General features: G+C 43.2%; 1 protein-coding gene across 7 annotated transcripts in view; it reads right to left on the reverse strand.

The window, feature by feature from the left end:
- The window catches only part of svep1 (sushi, von Willebrand factor type A, EGF and pentraxin domain containing 1), a 77,254-nt gene that overhangs the window by 27,382 nt on the left and 29,183 nt on the right, over positions 1-20,689 (reverse strand). For 6 of the 7 annotated variants that reach the window (XM_068587228.1, XM_068587223.1, XM_068587227.1 and 3 more), the window contains 4 exons: positions 8,029-8,187; positions 6,652-6,831; positions 3,926-4,105; positions 2,016-2,210 (listed from right to left, as the gene is read on the reverse strand). In XM_068587228.1, coding sequence (XP_068443329.1) covers positions 2,016-2,210; positions 3,926-4,105; positions 6,652-6,831; positions 8,029-8,187 — 714 coding nt within the window. Of the gene's footprint in view, positions 1-2,015; positions 2,211-3,925; positions 4,106-6,651; positions 6,832-8,028; positions 8,188-20,689 lie in introns of those variants that run through there. The other variant, XM_068587229.1, reaches the window with a different exon arrangement.

Consider the following 20,689-nt stretch of genomic DNA (forward strand, 5'->3'; position numbering starts at 1 on the left):
GACCTCAGCCTGCTCCTTGTTATCACTGAGGAAGTGGATGTGTGATGTCATCTGATCTCTTTAATAACAAGACATCACACACTCATTATCGGTCTTTACTGAATCAAACACAGAGTGTACCGCTGTCGTTGTTCCAACCAGACGAAATACCACTGACGTAACGACACGCCGCGAGCCATCAGGCCACAACGGTAAAGAGACGACCTTAATGGAGACAGAAGGGAAGTGACCTATGACACATGCTGTATGATATTCTAAAACACATTCATTAAAAATTAAGCTCCACCTTGGATACATTACATCTTGATAATCAGGCTGCAGCCTCCTTTACCTTTGGAGCTTAATCTTGCAGAGTCCTGTTAAGTAACTGTGTAAGTGATGCTTGTAAATATTAATCAATTATTATACATCACTATCTAATCAACACAATGATAGCGGCGGTCAACGAGCATAAAGAGGATGCTTGGCTGTAACTGATCCATGAGTGTTATTTCTGGAAATCTGAGCAACAAAAAAAAGGTGTAGATAAATGAAAGTAGCGTAGCTTTTGATCCGGGATTAAAGGGTTGAAATGTAAACTCTGACTTTCTTCCACGTTATGATCGTGCTGATGTTACCTTAATCTGCACCCATCAGCCACCATGACCCCTGGACCAAAATGCTCCTTCCCTTTGGTTCATTCCCTGTGCAGCATGTTGTAATAATATTCAGAGCAGCTCAGTTCAACTAAGTTCAAGCCTGCAGTCAATGAGTTAAGCCTCCGAGAGTTGAATCTCCCATCGATAGACAGCGGTCATGCCTGTTGCGTTGTGTAAGGGAGTTGCTCCCATCTGGACCTGATGACCATCCACTTAGGCATCCATCTCTGCTAAACACTAACACACTTAGCTCCAATCGGCTCCATTCATCTTCATAACAAGGGAGGAGTATTTCACTTTTTCTGTCATCAACATGAAGTGAGAGGCAAAAGAAGCCAGAAGTTTATGAAGAGCCCTTTCAACTCGGTGATAACTTTTTATATCTTGATCTCCTCAAAGTGTGCCATCGATCTTTCTTTTGTCTCATCTGTATTTTCTTTTTAATATCTGCCTTCTCACTCCCCTTCCGTCAGCCCATCTGTGCCTGAGGGGATCAGAAAAACTCATCTTCTCTCCACCACCCTGTTGTAAACCACCGACAGATGACTCATCCTCCCCTCTCACCTCCCTGTCCGCCCCACCTCTCCATTCGTTTTTCATCTTTATGGCACCTCTTCCTCCCCTTAACGACAGCAGTTCCTTCATTAGCAAACTTTCACCGTGAGGAAATGAGAGGACCGAGGACGCTCTGCACCACCTGCTTCACCTGCCAGGCATCTGGAGGGCTGCAGTCCATTACAGTGATCTCCAGCCCAGTCAGAGCGGAGGGGAGAGACGCGAGAGCTCGGACACAGTGTGCTTCGAGTTAGCAACCTGAGGCCCGCTTCAAAAAACGGGGTTAGCGCCATTCCCACCATTCACAAAGTGGAGAAAAATACAGACAAAAGAACAGAGGATGGAAAAATGTATCCCTCAAAGTTTCCTGCTGTTTTCTTCTTATAACTGCCTCTCTATTCACTTATTCTGAAGCTTTCCTTTTTGCATTTTTAACCCTTCTGTGTCATCCATTCTAACCCTGTAAAATGAACGATGTCAGTGTTGTCGTCAGCTTTAATGAACTTATGTCGACACTACAGCAGGAAGGAAACCTCACTGGCAGGTACAACCAAAAGACGTGAATTACTTTCTGGGCATTAGGAGTGTTGGTAAGTTGATGCTAGCTTTCTGCTAAGCTAATCACCTCCCGCTCTCGGATGCAAGGGTGGTATCAATCAATCCAACTTAAACTACAATATATTGTAACTGACATTTGTGTCTTGACCTCTGACCTCAACATACTTCACATCCTTGTTAAGACCCTAGAACTCATGTTTAGCGCTTACAGTTCAGCCTTGAGGTCTAAACTATTGTACACACACACACACACACACACGTTACCTAGACAGACGGCTTTATAGGCGTTAGCGGTCCAGTTTCCAGAGCTCATGCACACAGCCTTCCTATTTCCCTGGAGACTGTAACCTTGCCGGCAGGCGAGGAGGCAAGCGGAGCCTGGGAACACCGTCCTCTTCCCGCAGGCCGGGGGCGACAGCACGATGTTCTTCAAGGCCACGATGGGGGGACAACGCACCTCTGGGGAGAGAGAGAGAGAGAGAAACCAAGAGATGAATCTGATGTTGATTATTTTGTTCCTGAAAACTTCTCTGCAGAAGAACTCAGGAATCTTCTTGTTTATTGATAAGTACCAAAAAGAGTTGTTGACCATTACTGAAATCTAGCTTGCTGCAGAGAAATAAATCAAGTGAGTATCAGAAGATGAAAGTCAGAACAGAACCAGCAAATAAACCTTTTCCAGGATCACCAGCGAGTTTCCTGTGGTTTTACCCGGATGTGATAAAATCTTACGTTCAGCTGCAGCTCAACTCTAAATGCCAACTATAAAGCTATTTCCAGGGGTTGTGTATCAGAAACTGGCTCAAAAACACCACACATTTGGTCGTGAATCAACCGAAGAAAGCACTAACCACGGGACTCAAACATTGGAGGCTTTTTGTGCATTTTTTTGGGATGCAGGCCAGCGAGGCTTTCACTTGATGATAGATAGATCTCATTCTTTCCCTCCTGTTGCATGGGCTTTAGCTGAAGGAGCTATAAAGGGGGAAAATCACTGAGAAATTTCAATCAGATGTAAAAAAAAAAATATCTCTGCGTCCTCTCAGGGCGGCCAAGGCGATCACGTTTCACCACAGTGCAAACAAACACTAAAACAAATCACTCAGCTGCAGCCCACAGAGCCTCTTAGCTGCGTTAAAGAGGCAGCGACAGTCTGCGACCGTCAAACAAACAAGCTGTCGCTCAATCAGACCGCGGGGGAGAGAGAGCTGGTAGTTATCGATACTCAGAGAGAGATTTTCCCGGAAGCAGAGCAGTCGTAGTTTTTAAAATAGCCCAGCGAGCTGGTTGGTTGGAAGTGAGTCAGCGCGGGCCAGAGCGGTGGGGCCGGAGGTTTGTGGCTGTCACACTGTCCTTTTTTTGTGTGTTGTGTGCCTGACCTGAGTGCTTCTGCGGTGGGCACGAGTGTGTACAACTATTTTAACTTAACTATCAGTTTTGAAGTGTGTTGGTAATTGTGTGTGCCTGCGAGAAAGCAGATGTATCTCGGGATGATGTCGAGGGGATCTGCGCAAACACAGACCATGTGTTTAACCGCCGTGCGTGTGTGAGTGTATGTTCGCGTGTGTGTTTACATATGTGTGCAACACCACATTTTTTTACAGAGGAATACCCCCTGATAAATAGTCTTTCTGTTTCTTCAGTCGGAGAGGAATCACTGAGCGAAAGCTAAACAGATAACACAAGGTTCGCAGTGAGATACACCACAGCCTTCGAGAAAGATGTCCTGCTCCAGAAATATATTGTGTGTGTGTTTATTTAAACGCAGGTCTGTACGATTCATCATGGAAAATAATGTAAGTTGAATAGCCAAATAAAGAAATGTAATTCAACTCGACAGATGAGCGAAACCGAAGATGGGTGAAGATGTGACAAAACAAATAAACTAGTAGTTGAGATGGATGAATTAATCTGGAGAGGACACAAGTGCATTTAATTAAACTGTGACTTATAGATTTATACAAGGATGTTTGTCAAAAACCTGCTGTAATTGAAGAACTTATAACCAAACACACCGAACAGATGTTTCACTCGGCATCAATTGATGAAACTTTGCTTTGTTTCCTCTCTTCTCCTGTTGGCAGCTGGTGGAGAGAGTGAGCGGCTAACGGGAGAAGCACCATCAGAAGTAACACACAGGCCGATGTAGAGGTTTGGAGGTGATGCAGGCTTACCCACACACCGAGGTTGGGATCCACTCCACTGGGAGTTGGGCTGGCAGGTGAGTCTGGAGTCTCCCTCCAGCCTGTAGCCTCGCTCGCAGCCCACCTGACACTCCACTCTGCGGGAGGCGGCGCCTTCGCTGCACCTGAGGGAGCCGTGCTGCGGCCGAGCGAGGGGCGAGCAGGAGCGAACTGCCGGATGAAACAAACATAAACATGAGGATCCGATCCCCCTAAACAAATACAATCCAATTTGTATGTTGTTATATTTCACTGGATCCATGTCACGCGTTGCTTTACTCATTTTGAACCTCCTTCTACTCATTGCAGCTGTCTTTGCTGTATATTTTTGAAAACTGAGAGAGAAGGAACATCTCTTTCGTTTAACAATGGAAAGTTTAGAGAACCTGAATCTGAAAGTGATTGAAGGCAAAAGCAGCAGACAAAGATAAAACTAATGTTCAACTAATGTTAACGGTTATTTTTTTTACAAGCCTCTAGAAAAAAATCTGCATGTATGCTTCTTCAAAATGACTAAGACAAGCATCATTTAGATTGTATATTTTCATGCTGAATATGAGTAACTTATAAACACATGTACAATATAGCCATCACAAGAGTCGGATAAAGCAGTAAATCAACAGCAGGAATGTGCAGCACCATCATCATCATCCTCGTTTACAACTTGGGACCTATCATTTAACCCAAAATGTGAAAGTCCCTTTGAAAAGTACAAAAAAATCATCATGTGTGTCTTGTTGTGCGTTATGCTGAGGTCTAGAAATGGGTGTGTAGTGTGTTATTTCTCATCACCACCCAAAGACAGACAGACGGTTCGGGGGAGACCCCCTCCCTGAGGGCTCGACTGGCTGGGAGGTCCGACAGTATATGTGGCAAAGACTAGACTTAGTGTAACACATACAAGCAGACATATGCACACACACTCAGCAAATATATACCCAAAAGCTACTACTATAAATCTTCAACAGACACCCTTGAATATTCAGTGTCTTGGTATTTCCGTGAGTCACACTGTTGCCGTCTTTCTATTAAAAAAAAGTTCCTCATTATCTCCAACTCCCTCTTTCCTTTCTCCCTTCTTGAACTCACACACACTCTTGCGTCCTCCTGCACAACCTTCTGTCTTTCCTTTCCTCGTCTCCTTTTGGTCTGTTCTCCATGAACTCACTCTCGCTTTCTAAACGATTCCTCCCCACCTTCCTTCCTCATAACATCTGGCCTGGCAGAGCTCAGTAGTCTCCCAGTAGATGTTGATTCCTTCAGTCTAAACACACATGATCTCAATACACGGCAAGAAATCTTTACACGCTGCCACACACAGACTCACTGGAGCATGCAGAACGAGTTAGCACAACGAATACCCTTCATCTTGACGTGTCAATTTAATGCTATACATGTTTATGAAGGTTCACAGAGATCAATCAGAAGGGAGGCGGCAGGCGGTGAGGACTTTGATGAGGAGTCATAAGACACGTGTGGTGAGGAGGATCCTGCTGGGATCAATGGACGAGCTCGTCTGTTTGTGTGTAATCACCTCATATCCGGGGGATTATAAGGTAAAATGCTGTGGTCGCACTTTTTAAGTACACACTATTTAGCATTAGTATAGCATGAATACACAGTGAATTCATCATTTATAAAGCATTGTTCAAACGTTTATTAGTTACTCATTAGTATGCAATTCATAAACACAGTTATAAATGTTTTATTCTTGATTGATAAGCTCTGGTTTTCTTATTAATCATCTATAAGTCTTTAATACCTAATTTACAAATGCATAAAGTATGAAAAGCTAAGCTTATTAATAAAGAATGATTTTTTAACTGTGTTTATGAAATTTATACTAATGAGGGTTGGAACATGCAATATTTATAAATGATGAATTCAGAGTCTATTCATGCTTTACTAACGCTAAATAGTGTGCACGTATTATAAAGTGCTTCCAATGCTGCAACTGCGTCATGCAAGACAACATAAAGTCTCTAATACTGTAAAAACAAATGCTATAATTAAAATGTCACATGAGTAATTTATACATTTTGCATCCTTCATTTAGCAAACAAATCACCAACATAAGGTTGGTACATGTCTTGCAAGCTACAATATTGGTGAAGCGTTTCAAATGGAGATAAAATGTTGTGAAAAGCTTCACCTTCTGAACTAAAACCAGCAACATTAGCAACACTTTGCTGATGTTGTCAGACTTTTTGATGATTCTCTCTTCTTTTTGGGAAGGGGTTGCTTTGTGGTGTAGGATTGTTGTTGCCAGCGCTGGAATAGAAGGGTGAGGGTTTGCTGCCAGTGTATCAGGCTTTCAGCATCTGAAGGGACGTGCACACACATCTGCATTTGTAGAAGCGCCAATAGAAACACTCTCTCTCCAAAATGACCTGCGATTGGGCAAAGTCTTCTTTTCCAAAGCCAGAACGCAGAGCCAAGAGGAGGCGCAGAGGTCTAGTTTTCTCTCAGACCACTTCAATTACAATACGCTGTAAGATTATGATGTCCAACAGAGACAAAAATAAACTGCCTACCCAAGCATTAAGTCATTTTTTCAAGTAAAAACACCAGAAAGTCTCTGGTTCCAGCTTCTCAAATACAGAAAACTTTCATTATGAACTGAATTTCTTCGGGTTTTGGACCAAACAAACAATTCCAACCTTCATCTGGGATCTTTTTTATTTCATCATCATGCATCAGGCCTGCTTCTTGCTCACCTTTGCAGCTGGCAGGTATCCCCGACCAGAAGCCATCGGCCTGGCACAGTCTGATGCCGGTTCCCTGGAGGTCAAATTCTGGTTGGCATCGCACGCCACAGGCCGCATCGAAGTGGTTGTTACATACATTCTGGATGAAAAAGCCATTTTCTGGAGGAGACAGTGCTGGACAATATACCACTGGAGGAGGAGGAGGAGAAGGAAGAGGCCAAAGAAGAAGAAGAAGAAGAAGAAGAAGAAGAAGAAGAAGAAGAAGAGAGAAACATTTTGGTCAAATCCTGAATTTCATATTATAGTGAACAAAAAAAGGTGTTAAACTTAAACACACACACACACACACACACACACACACACACAGAATCTGCTGGTGGGAACTGCAGACAAAGTGGAAAGGTTATACTCCTAACAAAAATGATAACAAAGAGTAAAAGCAAAAAAAATTACAGGTTGTCAAACATCACCTCCCCAATCTACACAGAGGGAGGAAGAGAAAGCAAAACGCAGTCCAAGAAAGAGATGATTAATGAACATTGTTTTGTTCAGACGAACCGCTGTGTGGAAATCACTGGCTCATTCTGCAGACCACTCAAATTACTGGAAGCAGATTCACAATACGCAGAACGCTCTTATAATAATAGTAATGAAAATAACCTCATACTTCTTTGGAATACTTTGTTTCCGTTCCAGTTGATTCATCGTCATGTATCAGTACATTTCCACCATCCTGCTTGGCCGCAAATTCTCCCATAACGCTGCTTTATGAAACATTCCCGTGTCAAAGCTTGTACATGAACTCAAGAGGCCTGGAAATCCTGCTCTGACGTAAAGTCTGCGCTTGGATGAAAATATTCTTCATTGGTACTTTGTCACCGTGAGGGAGTCACCTCCTGCATCGCTGTCATGCCGTGTGGCATCGAGGCAACAACGTTAAATCCTATCTCGCCATAGCCAAAGCATCAATTTCAGACAGTCAAATTGTATGTTCTGGCTCATGAGGGATATATTCAAGCTGCATTATGGTTCCTACGCGTCATTACAGGGTCATAAAAGAGGCTCCGACTACATGAGACGTGGAAATATAATCAATAATGTGGTGCCTTTTTTCCTGGACTTTTCCTCTTGATGTATAGTGAACTTGGCGTTCGGCTGTTAAGAATTAATAATGCTCAGACTGACTGTCAGTTTCAGTCGTGGAAAACATTTAAAATGGAAAAGTTTTTTATGAACATCGAATCCCTAATTTGTTTTTATAAAGCTCACGACATAAAGCGTCAAAAGTGATTTTCTGCTAATGCGCACACAAGTGTCGGGATCGAGAGCCATCAAGACTGAATCAAACAGAGCCGACGGTGCAGTTAACAGATTAGCGGCTCTCACCCTGGCAGGTCATGCCGATTGGCCGATATCCCGGCTTGCAGACGCAGTCGTTGAGGGAGGTGCTGCCGGGCTGAGAGGTGTGCTGCGAGTCGGGACATGACAGGCAGGTGCTCAGGCCTCCTGGTGCTCCCTCTGGTTTATAGGTGCCTGGTGGACACGCTGGTGGGACGAGAGGAAAAACACTGCAGTTACAAACCAACACTAACAGAAAAAGACACGGCTGGATGGAAAGATTGGATGATGGACATCTATAAAAGAAAATTACGTTGAAATGAAAAACTGATAATTAAAAACTGTGTGACTGAGACCGATTTTATAGGGGAGACTTTAATCATATTCCTGTCTGGACATGAAATGGCGGAAAAAGTTGCATAAATGACATAATGAGCTCACTTGGGAAGGTAAAAAAGACAAGTTCAGTTCAGCATCTTAATTGTTCCAAGCCGGGAAAAACGACAGAACGTTTTACTTTGCGACAATCAAAGAAAGGTTTATGAGCATCTACAAGCAGCTATACGGTCCGCCTGTGAGCACACATGGGCTACATTAGAAACCCCGTTTGATCACCTGCACGCGCACACACACTCTCACGGACACACACAGACAGACACGCGGTAATAAAGTGTGTTTCCTATTAGCGTCACCTGCGTCCGATCAGAGGACATGCTGCAGAGATGAAGCAGCAGGGGTCATATGAAGGTCCTCCAACATTCTTTCATTCGCCATCAATCAACTTCCCGTCGGCGCATCATTTGTGTTGCAGAGGAGTAAAAAAAAAAAAGAATGACTGTTTCCATTGCATTGGTCTTATTGGGGGTTTAAAGGTTACTTTCACATGGGATTGTTCATAAAGTACGGATTAACTGATCAAACCTGTGATTCAGTGAATTATATCCAGTGACGTAATGCGGCTTTAGTTCTGGTATCAAGTGATCTCATACGTCTCTGATGTTTTTTGATTAACTACTTTGAATTAGCTCCAAAGTTCTGATTATTTGAATTATGTTATTACCAGGAACAACAGCCCTTATCAGCCATTATACAAGTAGATTCACACAAGCAATTTTCTGCGTGGGCAATTTCTATAATTCACAGCAATTATCTGGTGCACTTTGCAGGGGAAAAGCTTTATCAGTTGCTCCCCAAAGTTAAAGCAATTTTCTTCTGTGCTGATTTGGTTCCGCGTCTCCAACCCACTTGAAAAAAGGAAGCTTATCCAGACAGCACAAACAAATTAGAGCCACTAAGCATGTGTTAACTGCATGAACGTATGACTCAAACCAACTGTTCTCATGTCACGTCCAGAGTCCAGAAAAATCTCTCAGGAGTTTTAACTTTCGTATCATCAATTGATCGTTTGGTCCACTGGATGTCAGAAGGTAATTATGACCGCCTGCTGTGGTTTCCAGGAGCCCTGGGCGGCTTTTCCGGTGACTTATTTGATTTAATCGTCAGTCTGAAGCCCAAATGTACTCTGTTAACACGTTTGAGAACCATCAAGAGTGGAGTAATCACTGACATTTTAGCTCCATAAAGCGCTAAAGTGAAACCAGAACTGTTCCAAGAGTAAGGAAACCTCATTCAAAGTCCCATTAACATGTGTTACTACGCCAATAACTAAAAATACAGCTTTGGAGCAACAGTATGGTGCCTCATATGTCTTGATGAGGATGATAGTTTATTGAGAAACTTCTGTTTCATAATGGCCTTTAATGAACAGCATTTCCCAAAAGCCCACAGAGCTTCACAGGCTTAAAGTTACAGCTCGAGTAGAGGAGTGGCTGCAAACTCAGAGATGTCTGAAATAACAGCCGGCCAGAGAGGAGCGAACACTGTGAGCCTTTTCAGACAGCAGAGATTACAGGTAATGAAATCTAAAAAAAACACAAGTACTGAACATTCATATGAGACGACTCCAGACTGCAAAGCTCCAGAAACATTACCATAGAATTACATGGAAGTATATTACATTATTTCATTAACAGATGACAGTTGGCTGCCGCACTACTCCTCATGTCGTCTATTCAAGAAACGGGGAGTTTCAGGAAGCCGCTTTCAGACGGTTTAATTTGGTGTCGTGCTCTTTAAATGAGGAAATCATAAACTTTCTCAATCCACACCCACACACATCATTTAAACACGTATAATACATTTAAACAAACATGCATTAAAAAAAAAGCTTGTATCCACATGGGATGTATTTGAACCCCCTTTAGTGTGAGCAGTTATGAGCTTTAGTACTATTTCAGTACACACACATTATGCTATCACGTTATATCGCTGTCTTTGTTGGCGTCAGTTCAGACAGCTCTAGTTTATGACTTATAGCTTAAGCAAACTGTGATTTTAAAAAGCAGGCCGGTTGAATTACACGCCGTCCCGTACGGCAGGCGCGACAGAGAATCCATAGTACTAATATTCTTCACATCTCATTTACTCGCCGCTGAGCCAGAGGCCTAGGGCCAGGTGTGAATTTCCACTGCTGAGCCGATGCCAGCCCGGCCTCTCACCCATCCTCCCCCCCTCAGCTGAAACCCGGCAGCAGGTCAACCAGAAGATGTTAACCAACTATAAAGCAGGCGCTGGCTGCTGGCTCTGAAATGCACCCAGTAATTCACATCAAACACACACACACACACACACACACACACACACACACACACCAAACCCTGTGGTATACCTGTTCTGGTGCAGACTGTGAGTGTGTGTCCGTCTGCACTTTTCATTTGATAACAAAAGCAGCCGATGAATGTTCTCCCTCCCGTGTCCTTTACACTCAGAGGAGGCATCTTACAGCTAAAAGTGTCCCCTCTGTTCAAGTCTTCAGGAATCTGGTTTACAGTTTAGTTTTAAGGTTTACAGGAAGCCTAGTTATTTTTAATGTGAATAATAATTCACCCAGAGCGCAACAGTGGAAATACTGTATATATCGAAAAAAAATATATTAAAAAAATTAAATTCCTGGCAGGTTGCACGTGCTGGCAGGTAGAAATGTACACAGACTGATGCATGGTTACACACACACACAAACACACACCCACACACAGAGTTTAGAAACATCAGACATTGCTTCTGGCGTCGGAAGAGGATGGACAGGAAGGGATAAATGATGAAAGACAAACAGCCATGAATCTAAAATAAAAAAGGGAAAAAGCTGGAAAGGACAATGAGGAGAAACCCGTGGGGGGAATTTCCTTTTAAAATGTATCATTGCTCCGAGATTTGAGCCAAAAGTCAGACCCCAAAACTGAAACTAATTGTGTTTGGATCCTGCACCGGTCTGAAGCACGCGGCAGCCAATAGTATGTGATCCGCCTATGGCTGCAGCGCTCACTCTGCTGCAGCGTGCCCTTCATTTAGAGAGGAAGTTGACTGTCAGCAGGCCAGATGACCATAAAACAGAAAGAGCCTGCTGTGTCTGGGCTGGTAGTCGCCGTGCGGAGGGACAGCAGCTGGTCAAAGAGAACTACTGTACGCAGTAATGACCTTAGGGAAGGAAAGAGCGAGCCTCTACGATCAGATGCTGTTTATTTAACATTGAAGCAATATTTGAGCAATCCTAATAACTAATAATGAAGTTAAATGATGTTTGGTTACATCAAAGCCTTTCATACTTTTCTCACAACACGTTTTTTTATGCTTCTTTTTTTAAATCTACAACATGAGTGAAACATTACTTTAATAAAGGACGATGTGGGTCTGCCAAACAATCATTTTTGTGAGATTAGATATCAATTTCTGATTTTCCAACAAGCTGTCTCTCGTTAATCATTCCTGAAGAAAGCCGACCGACTTTCAACTTTCTCCGTCAACACTGACCTGAGCTCTGCGCCGCCTCCTTTGAAAGGACAAATGCACCACTATTGCATTTGGATGCAAACAAAACTGCTTGGTTAGGTTTAAGGTTTGTGTTATGATTGTATTGGCTGACATAGTGATGTTATTTTGAAGGCGATCTGATTTTGAGCCACAAAAACACTTAATACAACTATTTTCCCCACAAGCAGGAGAACTTTAGAGCCTGTAAACACATTTTTATGTGTGAAATCTGTGGAGTTCCCCTCTCAGATAGCATTAAAGCCAAACCTCAACTTTGAATTCAAAGGCTATCCAACTATTTTAGCTGTCACTAACGTTTGAATTTCTTAAAAAAACAAAAAAACAAATACATTATTTTAGGATTAAATAGGGAGTTAAAATAAAGAGACGACGGCAAAAGTAAGCACAGGCAGTTCATCTGTTAAAGTCCTTTCTCGTAATATGAAGTAAGTCATTAAACTGGCAGACACGTCTGGTCCGGGAGCCAAAGATACAATCACACGAGAATCTCTGAAGTCTCCGGAGAGAGAGGCTGCGTTCGATTAGCCGGGCCTAAAAACAGACCGGGACGGAAACGATGAAAGGAGATCGAAAGATGGAGAGCGAGAACATCTGCCTCCTCCGCCACAATGACAAACAGAGAAAGAGAGAGTTTTCATCTTCGGAGCGATATAGGTATTTTGCTTCGTCCAACAAAATCCACAAACACATGCTCGCAAACACACAATCCATTCAGTGCTCATGCACAGACTGCTCCCCACATGGTGTATTGGACATAAACCACTTAATTTCACATATAAACAAACTGAAACCATCCAAATAAGCAGATCTTTCCAGTCACAAGTAAGCATGTGAATCAAACGTCTGCTCAGCTATTGATCATTTTAAAATGATCTTGTTGCCAGACTATTTCATAAAAGCAAAGTTGTGCTGTTGTTGCGTCAGCATATAAATGTGATATCCAGCCCTAATCACAAGGAAATGTACTGACAGGGAGAATAGGAAAAAGCCTGTCAAAGTAACTTTATATCATATTTTCACATTCAGAATCTCTGTATTGAGAAAAAAAAATCTAAAACCACTGAAATATTAACCAGCTTAAAATTCCAACCACTTTATGCCCGATGTGATGACTCTGACTAATACCTGATCAAAGAATGACCCGACAAGCCAGAGTGTATGACCTGGCATGCGATGCTATGACTGGCGCTACTTTAATACGTTTTTAATCCTCAGACTTTTGCCCTTTCTAGTTGCCGACCTCCGTTTGGCGTCCGAAGGTAATCTGCATTTTTTTCTGATACCTTGCGTCTTCTCCCTTTTTTTTTACAATTCGGTCCAAGACAGAAGAATAGCGCCGGCATATATGTTGTGACCGAATTCTGTCATCTTCCAAAGCTGAACAATGGAGACTCAAAGACGTCCGGCGGTATTGCGAATGGGCTGCTAAATCTGGACGGAGGCCCGGCCACTTGTGGTCGAAGGCCCTCTCGCACGAGAAATGTTGTTAAGTTGGGCCTTAAATTCCAGGGTTCTTCATTGCGAAAAACAATGCTCACATGCGAGGAAACTTTCCACTGAGGCTTCCCGTGCGCGTTTGAGGCGCATAAATAGACAACTGCAATCGACAATTAAAATGTTTAGTCTAGCCCGCAAAAACAAACGTTCACACAAAAAGGCCCCGACGGAGGCTTGAAGCAACTGGTGCTCAGTTTGAATGTTTCGATTCAGATAAACACAGTCTGTGTATACATTATTTCTGAGCCAGCACACTATATGCATCACCCCCCCTCCAAACCTACATTTATTGCAGTTACAAGAACAAGAAAGCACGAGCGTCTGTCGACCATTCAGCATTTCATTCAGATGGATCCATATGGCGGAGTTTCACGCGGTCCTGGACTCACGACCTTGTAAAAGAAGACTGAAGATGAATCTGTAACGTTCGTTTTACCACAAAGAGTGAAGCCTCAATATGAACAAGAGGCAAATAATGCACCGTGCATAGTCAAAGTCCCAGCTCTAATTAAATAACTATTTCTGCTTTTTGTTATGGGAGCTTTTCGCAGCAGGTTTCAGCCTTCAAATCTGCTGAGAAAAGTCCCACAGACAGCTGTCACCTGGTTGGCTTTCTGCTCCACATGGAGATACAGTTCGTCGTCATAGAATCAAGGACTGAAACCAAGAAGTGTCTGTGTTTGCAAGGTTGAGGGTCGCTAGAATTTTCCAACCTCAATACATGGGTCACCTGCAGAAGAAGAAAAAAAAGTTTGGGAATCACATCCTCCCAGTGGAATGACAGGATGCTCTAAATCACACTGACAGAGTCCCATTGAAGTCTGGTCTGCTCTCCAGCTGGCTTGTGGATGGAAAAGGGGGGGATATGGAGGGGTTATGTGGCTGCAGCACAGCTGTCCACCTACACAGCCTCCATCCGTGGGCGGCGGGGAAGGGGGACGGACCTCCGCGGACTTCCCGATCCCAAGAATGTTAAAGTTCTGCATGGTGAGGCAAGGCGGCCTTTAGAGAGGAAACTGAGGAAGTTCAGTGGCTGTTCCATCGCTGTTTGCCTGTTTATTATTCAATCCTATCCCCGAGGGAAATTTACTCCGCCGCAATTGCTAGATACCTCTTATGGATTCCCAAGGACACAGAGACTGTCCTTCCCCGCTCGCTTATTACAGACTCCGGGAACACTGAGATTTTTCGACAGGAGAGCGAGGCGAACCGCTAAACAACTGTACAAACACAGGTTGGTCTGGCATACATGATTACAGATGTCAGTGTGCTGGGAAAAGTTGGGATAAAAAGAAATGTGTGATCTCAGGACACACTCGGGACAACGTAGCCTCACACTCGTTTAAGAAAAAGGCTTGTTTCCGTTTCCCCTTCAATTGTTATGTCACCGTTTCACCAAGGATGAAGGATTCGTTATCAGACGCACAAGGAAACGTACAGTACACATGCATGTGCAAAAAATACACCACACACACAGACCTCAGTTCCCACAGCAGCCTCAGAGTTGGTGTTTTCCTTGTGGGATCGTGAGTTCCGGGATGTTTTTGTTTTTTTTGCGAAACTGATTCATGCTCATAAAGTACACGCTCATCCGATCGAGAGTCACAAACAAACTGAAAACAATTGTGGTTTGTTTGTTGTCGGCCTGCCAACTCGCCACACCCACACACTCATCGCACACCACCGCAGAGGCCCGGTGGCCACTCGGTCACGCACACACTGAATTTTTTGCAGAAAGGACAACAATTGTTGGAGCTGAAGAAGCCGTCGTGTCAAATCAGGAGCTGATTGGTGGGTCAGAGAGCGAGAGAAACAACAACAAAAAAAAGGACAGATGCTTCTCTTCCAGAAAGCTGGCAGCTGCTGACTTCCTCCATCCTTAGCCTGTGTGACCTTTGACGTAGCGTGTGTCCCTCTTCATCACCTCCCACCAACCGGAGGGATTTCAGTCAACGGCTCTCTCACTCACACACACACACACACACACACACACACACACACACACACACACACACACTCACAGAATGGCAGATCAGAAAGGGAGAGTAGGAGGGACCTGAAAGAGCGCTGAAGAGGGTCGGTGAAAGTATCCAGAGATGGATGGGGGTCACAGAAAGGGACAAACGTGTTGGATTTGAAGAAGGGCAAAGGCCCCGAAAAAGACACTGGAGGAAAGCACTTAAGATGCTCAAGGAGAAAGTCATTCCACCTCAAATTCTTGTGGGCACGTTTGTCATCTTAAATTATGTGTGAGAGACACAAAGAAGTCAAAAATAGTGCAAAAAGTCAAGTGATCTTTTGTTGTTGTCTCTAAAATATGTGCTTGGTGTCAGACCTGGGTGAGGAAGTGTGTTTACAAATACTTTATGCAGTGTTGTATGCAGTGCCTGAAATGATTATACTACTAATACACCTATATATAATTATGAATATTTGCCTCCACTTTGTAAAAGTATTGTTTTGACTTGTAAGTTGTGGCAAATAAAGTGTAAAAAGCAACAAATAAAAAATGAATACAAAGATTACATGATGGATTAAGAAATGTGTCAAGGATCTAATCCTATTTATTTTAGCTATTACATGATTATTTCATATTTCTTTTTCAGATACACTCAACACATCAACCAATTCACCAGAATCCTGCAACTAAAAGAGTATTTCACAGCGTATCATGAAGAAAAATGACATATTGTCAACTACAATCTTATAGCTTCACGGACATAAATGGAAAATTGCACAAAGTCATTTGCTTTAAAAAAACATCAGGTAATGTTCACTGTTAAGTTGGTTAGTTTATAAAAACATACTTGTGAATGACAGTTATCACCAAACAACAAATTCGAAAACAAACAAAAAAACACATCACTGTTTCATCATAAATCAAACGCCTCGCTTGAAGACATTGTGTTAGTTTCTGGAAACAATGAAAAGATGAATCACAGCTGACACAAACTGTCGAGAACACATGAAACATGTAACAAGAGGTGTTTTCTGCTCTGTAAACGGCTAATTTACATGCGGTTCACCTGGCGACGCGGTACAGTAGCTGGAGAGCGGCTCGTAAAGATGGAGAGAGAAGAGGGGGAAGCTGTGAAAGACGGGGGAGTGATAGCAGTGGAAGGCATAAGGAAAATAAAGGAGAAATTGATGGAAAGAAAGCCGGAGGAGTGTTAATGATACAGTGAGGCTCTGCTACGCATCGCTGCCTGTTTCACGGCTCCATGTTTTTCATGCTCTCCAGCAGAGAACGGTCCTATTAGGCCCACTTTAAAGCCTCTCTGCCTCCTCGCTCCTTTGTCCCTCATCTATTTTTTCAACAAACACACATCCATGGAGCGGCCTCAGTTTACAGCACGAGCCGTGTCTGCTTTACAACATCCCCGAGCAACAAACACGGCAGCAGTAGTCATCAATTAAGGCTTTTTACAGACCTATATGTGTCGTTTAATGAGGGGAGGAATGGTGGAACGGCGCTGAAACCTGTGGCGCTGAGGGACTAATATGGATTTCAACACTGCCTGTACTTTAAGACCAATGTATACAATCTGCTCTCAAGCGAAAGAACTTCAAACACCCAAATGACATGAAAGACTGTCCGAAAACACCTGAGGGCAGCTCACACACTCGGCTCTTTGAGAAGTTCTCGCAATGCATTTTTGGTTCGCTGCCAAAGTTCCTTTCAATTGCTGAACTTCCTGTTATTTTATCCCAGATTTCGTCTTATATTCCACTTGTTAACGGTTTATTAGAACTTTCAGGAACCTCTAGATGTTATAACAACTAAAGTCATTGAGAAATGGGAACACAAGACGCACATGTTCGTGTGATTAGTTAAGTTGTGAACAGGCAAGCAGTTTAACCTGACTACCTGCCACTTTATTTGGAGGTGAAACCCAGAGTGAGCACGAATAAAACGTCGGTAATAATCCCTTCACTCAGAAAAGAAACTGAATTATTTGTGACGCATTCACGAACCCGTCACGAAGGCGCCTGGTTTAATTGCATCACAGAGCCACGAGGTCGGAGGCCTGCAGCCAGTCCTCTTCGGGGGTTTTTACAGGTAGGATGTATACTTTGAAAGCAGTTTGAACCTTTCCTCCCACTGAATCACATGTTGATGTTTTATTGGTCCGTCTTCTATCAGCACAACATAACATCAGACTATCGCGTATCACATTACGGGTTGTAAATCCCGTTGCAGTTATGTTCCATGTAAATAATCTTTATTACTGAGCTTGTTAGTGGTAGTATCCCCCCGCCCCTCCTCTCTCTCTCTGGCACTGAGCCAGTCTGATCTTTGTCCAGTCCCTGAAAGCTCTCCATCCATCTACCATAAAAGATGCATGGCTGCGGGGTAAGGAATCCCCCTCCCTCCCTCTTCCTCTTTCCACTCTGCTTACCAAAGAAAAACACAAACCTCCCTCCAATCAGCTTAACCTATTAATGGGGGTTAGTGGGAGTCCGGGTGGTGGTGGTGGTACTTGACCCCACTCCTCCATTAAACCCCCTCCTTTGCTTGTCGTCGCAGAATCCCAGGCATTTGCCCCCTTGCTCGTAACGAGGCCAGAAACTGAAGCTTTTTTATTTTTGCCACAAAAATATTGAGAAACAAGGACTTGGACTGCCGCAGACATGCTTGTACAGAAGCAGACAGTCTGCTGTGGTTATTGTTGCTGTGGGGATTAGCATGTGTGCAGTTGGAGGAAATAGAGAGTCTTTATACGCATGTTTATGTAAGATGTTGGAGGAGTTGGACACAACCCGCTCCTCTGGTAGACATATATTTACTTTTGAAAGCATTGAAGTGCAAATTTATAACGACTGGGCAAACAGAAGAGCGTCACGTATTAGGCTGCTTTCATCCGTCTGCTGGCACGGCGCTAATGACATTTTGGTCGATGACAAGGTATCTTTAAAACCGCTGGCTGAAGTTCATGACATCTGCTGTAAATAACCTCAGATGTTACACCTTAATGTGTTTGACCTCCCGAGCCTCCTCCTCGCCATTGTCAGGCCACATCGCTTACACAGCGTATCAAAACTTAACGGGCGGCTTGCCATCCATGACATCTGCTGAACATAACTTAAGATGAAGAGATAAACAACGTCGGCAGAATCTCTTGTGCATCAAGCTGATAAGAATAGCAAAACCGTCATTGCATTGTTTTTATTGGGTTGTGTTGAAAAGTGGACTTTTCTCGTTGATCTTTTATTTATCAGTTAAATATTTGCACAGATCACGTCAATAAATTAAACTTTTTCCTGTTGTTTTTTGCTGTGTTGGCAACATCGCTTTTTATGCAAGCTCTTAATTAAATAAACTATTTTTATGGAAAATATATATTCAAATGTATTATTATTATTATTATTTTTTAAGCCAATTATGTGTATTAACGTGTAGCCAGCTATGGTGAGATTGGACACACCGTGCATCATGACCTTTTCCAACAACATACGCTGATTAATTTTAGTCTTGGCGTGGAGAAAGGAGCACATGAGTCATGGCTGAGCAAACACTGAGACAAGACACTTGGCAGTAGGTAGTCGCATCACAATTCAACCACTGAAATCCTTTGAGAACATGAATTTCCGCCTGGTTCTTTGTCGAAACATGAAATTAACATTCTTCAGAAAGAGTTTGCCAATGTACACCATTTAGAATAACTTTTATGAGAATAACAAGCAGCACAGAGTCGACCTAGCTTGGTGGAATCACTTGTCATGCCCAAATATATCCAGCTTGAATCCGTATTGCACATAAACAAAAAGAAAGAGCAACGCACAGATGGTAAAACTGTTAATCCTTGCTTTGTTCACAAAGGGATAGAAGTCTTAATATAAGAGCATCCAGCTTTCCTTTCCTTGAGAATAGTTCTCTAAGTGTATGTTTTATTGTGTCTGTTAATGTCCAGTGATTTAAAGGCCCGATGCCGTCATCTATTATGACTACAGTATGTAGTGTCTGCACTCTCTCAGGTGATATAAACAGGCCTTGCTCTGCACTATTGCCAGACATCTGGTATGTGTCAGATCCTTGAATGTGGTATATTTAAATGGGTCAGAGGTGTGTGCACACAAAGCACGCCACAAACATGCGGCTGCGCGTATGTGTTGATCCCTGCAGAGTGTAAACTTGTGTGTAAGCGTGACCAGCGCGGAGGGAGATGAGCTGCAGCGTGAGATGGAGTTAACCACCAACACAAAACATTTACCCTGGAGGTGAGGCCGGAGAGCGGAAGAAAAGAAGGAAATAATGAATGATTGCAGCACTCCTCCCATTTCAACACTTTTCCCAGTCATCGTTTAACAAGTTCCTCCTCTGTTGTTGTCCTTTTAATTCGTATGTTTGACTTATGTCCAACTGGAGGATTCCCCTGCCGGGATCTCTCGGTCATTCACATCGAGACCACAAATATTTACAGTGCAGCCTCAGTTTGAATGCTTCGTGCTTGCAGCAAACTCAAGGAAAAAATTTCCCATGTTCTATACCAAGGAGTGTGTGAAGTTCCTTCACACATACAGGAACGCACAAAAGTCTCTATCTCTAAATCAGCCTTCAAATATGTTATCTTCCATCTTATTTTATTTTCCTGTCATCTCACCTGCCTCTCATCTTATCTGTCTTTGATTCTTTCATGCTCTCTTTCTCTCTCTCTTTCTCTCTCTCTTGCTCTCTCCCATTCTCTCTCTCGCTCTTTCTCTCTCTCACTGCTGACACCACATTAACACAGTCCAGGCCTCCTGTCATTCTCTCAGGCTACAGAAAAGGCTGATAAGCCACGATATGCGACAGGAGGAAAACATGTTGCCCTCTTGCACTTCTCTCACTCCCATTATCCACTTCCCCATTCCTCTGGTGATCCTCCGTGATGCAGATATGGTAGGCTTGAGATTTGTATTTGAAAGGAGATGACAATGTCCTGTTTGGCTCGTCAGAGTAAACCAAACTGTGCAGGAACCGGGTTCATCCTCCGTTTCTATCTGCTGGAAATTCCAGTCGTGTTTTGTGGCTGTTTCACTTGGCTGTCGACAGATTCATAAACAAGACTGCTGTGCACTGCAGGGATTTGGATAGTGTTTCCACCAGAGCCCTTTAGCCAATGATAATAATAATCCACTGACAGGCTTGAGGTTTGGTCATATTATTCTCAGATGTGTCAAAGACTGTTAGATGTGAAAAAACAAAGTCCAAAATGAATAAAGCCTCTCCCAACTTTCAGTCTAGACAACAAAACCACCTGAAGACACACACCGACTATCAAGCTTACGGGAGCCAGAGCGACGTCTGACTCTGGACGTGTCGGGCTGGTCTGTCTGCCACTCA

The sequence above is a fragment of the Clinocottus analis genome, unplaced genomic scaffold (assembly GCF_023055335.1).
Source record: "Clinocottus analis isolate CAN_PGR_092001 unplaced genomic scaffold, fCliAna1.0.p SCAF_21, whole genome shotgun sequence".
NCBI lineage: Eukaryota > Metazoa > Chordata > Actinopteri > Perciformes > Cottidae > Clinocottus > Clinocottus analis.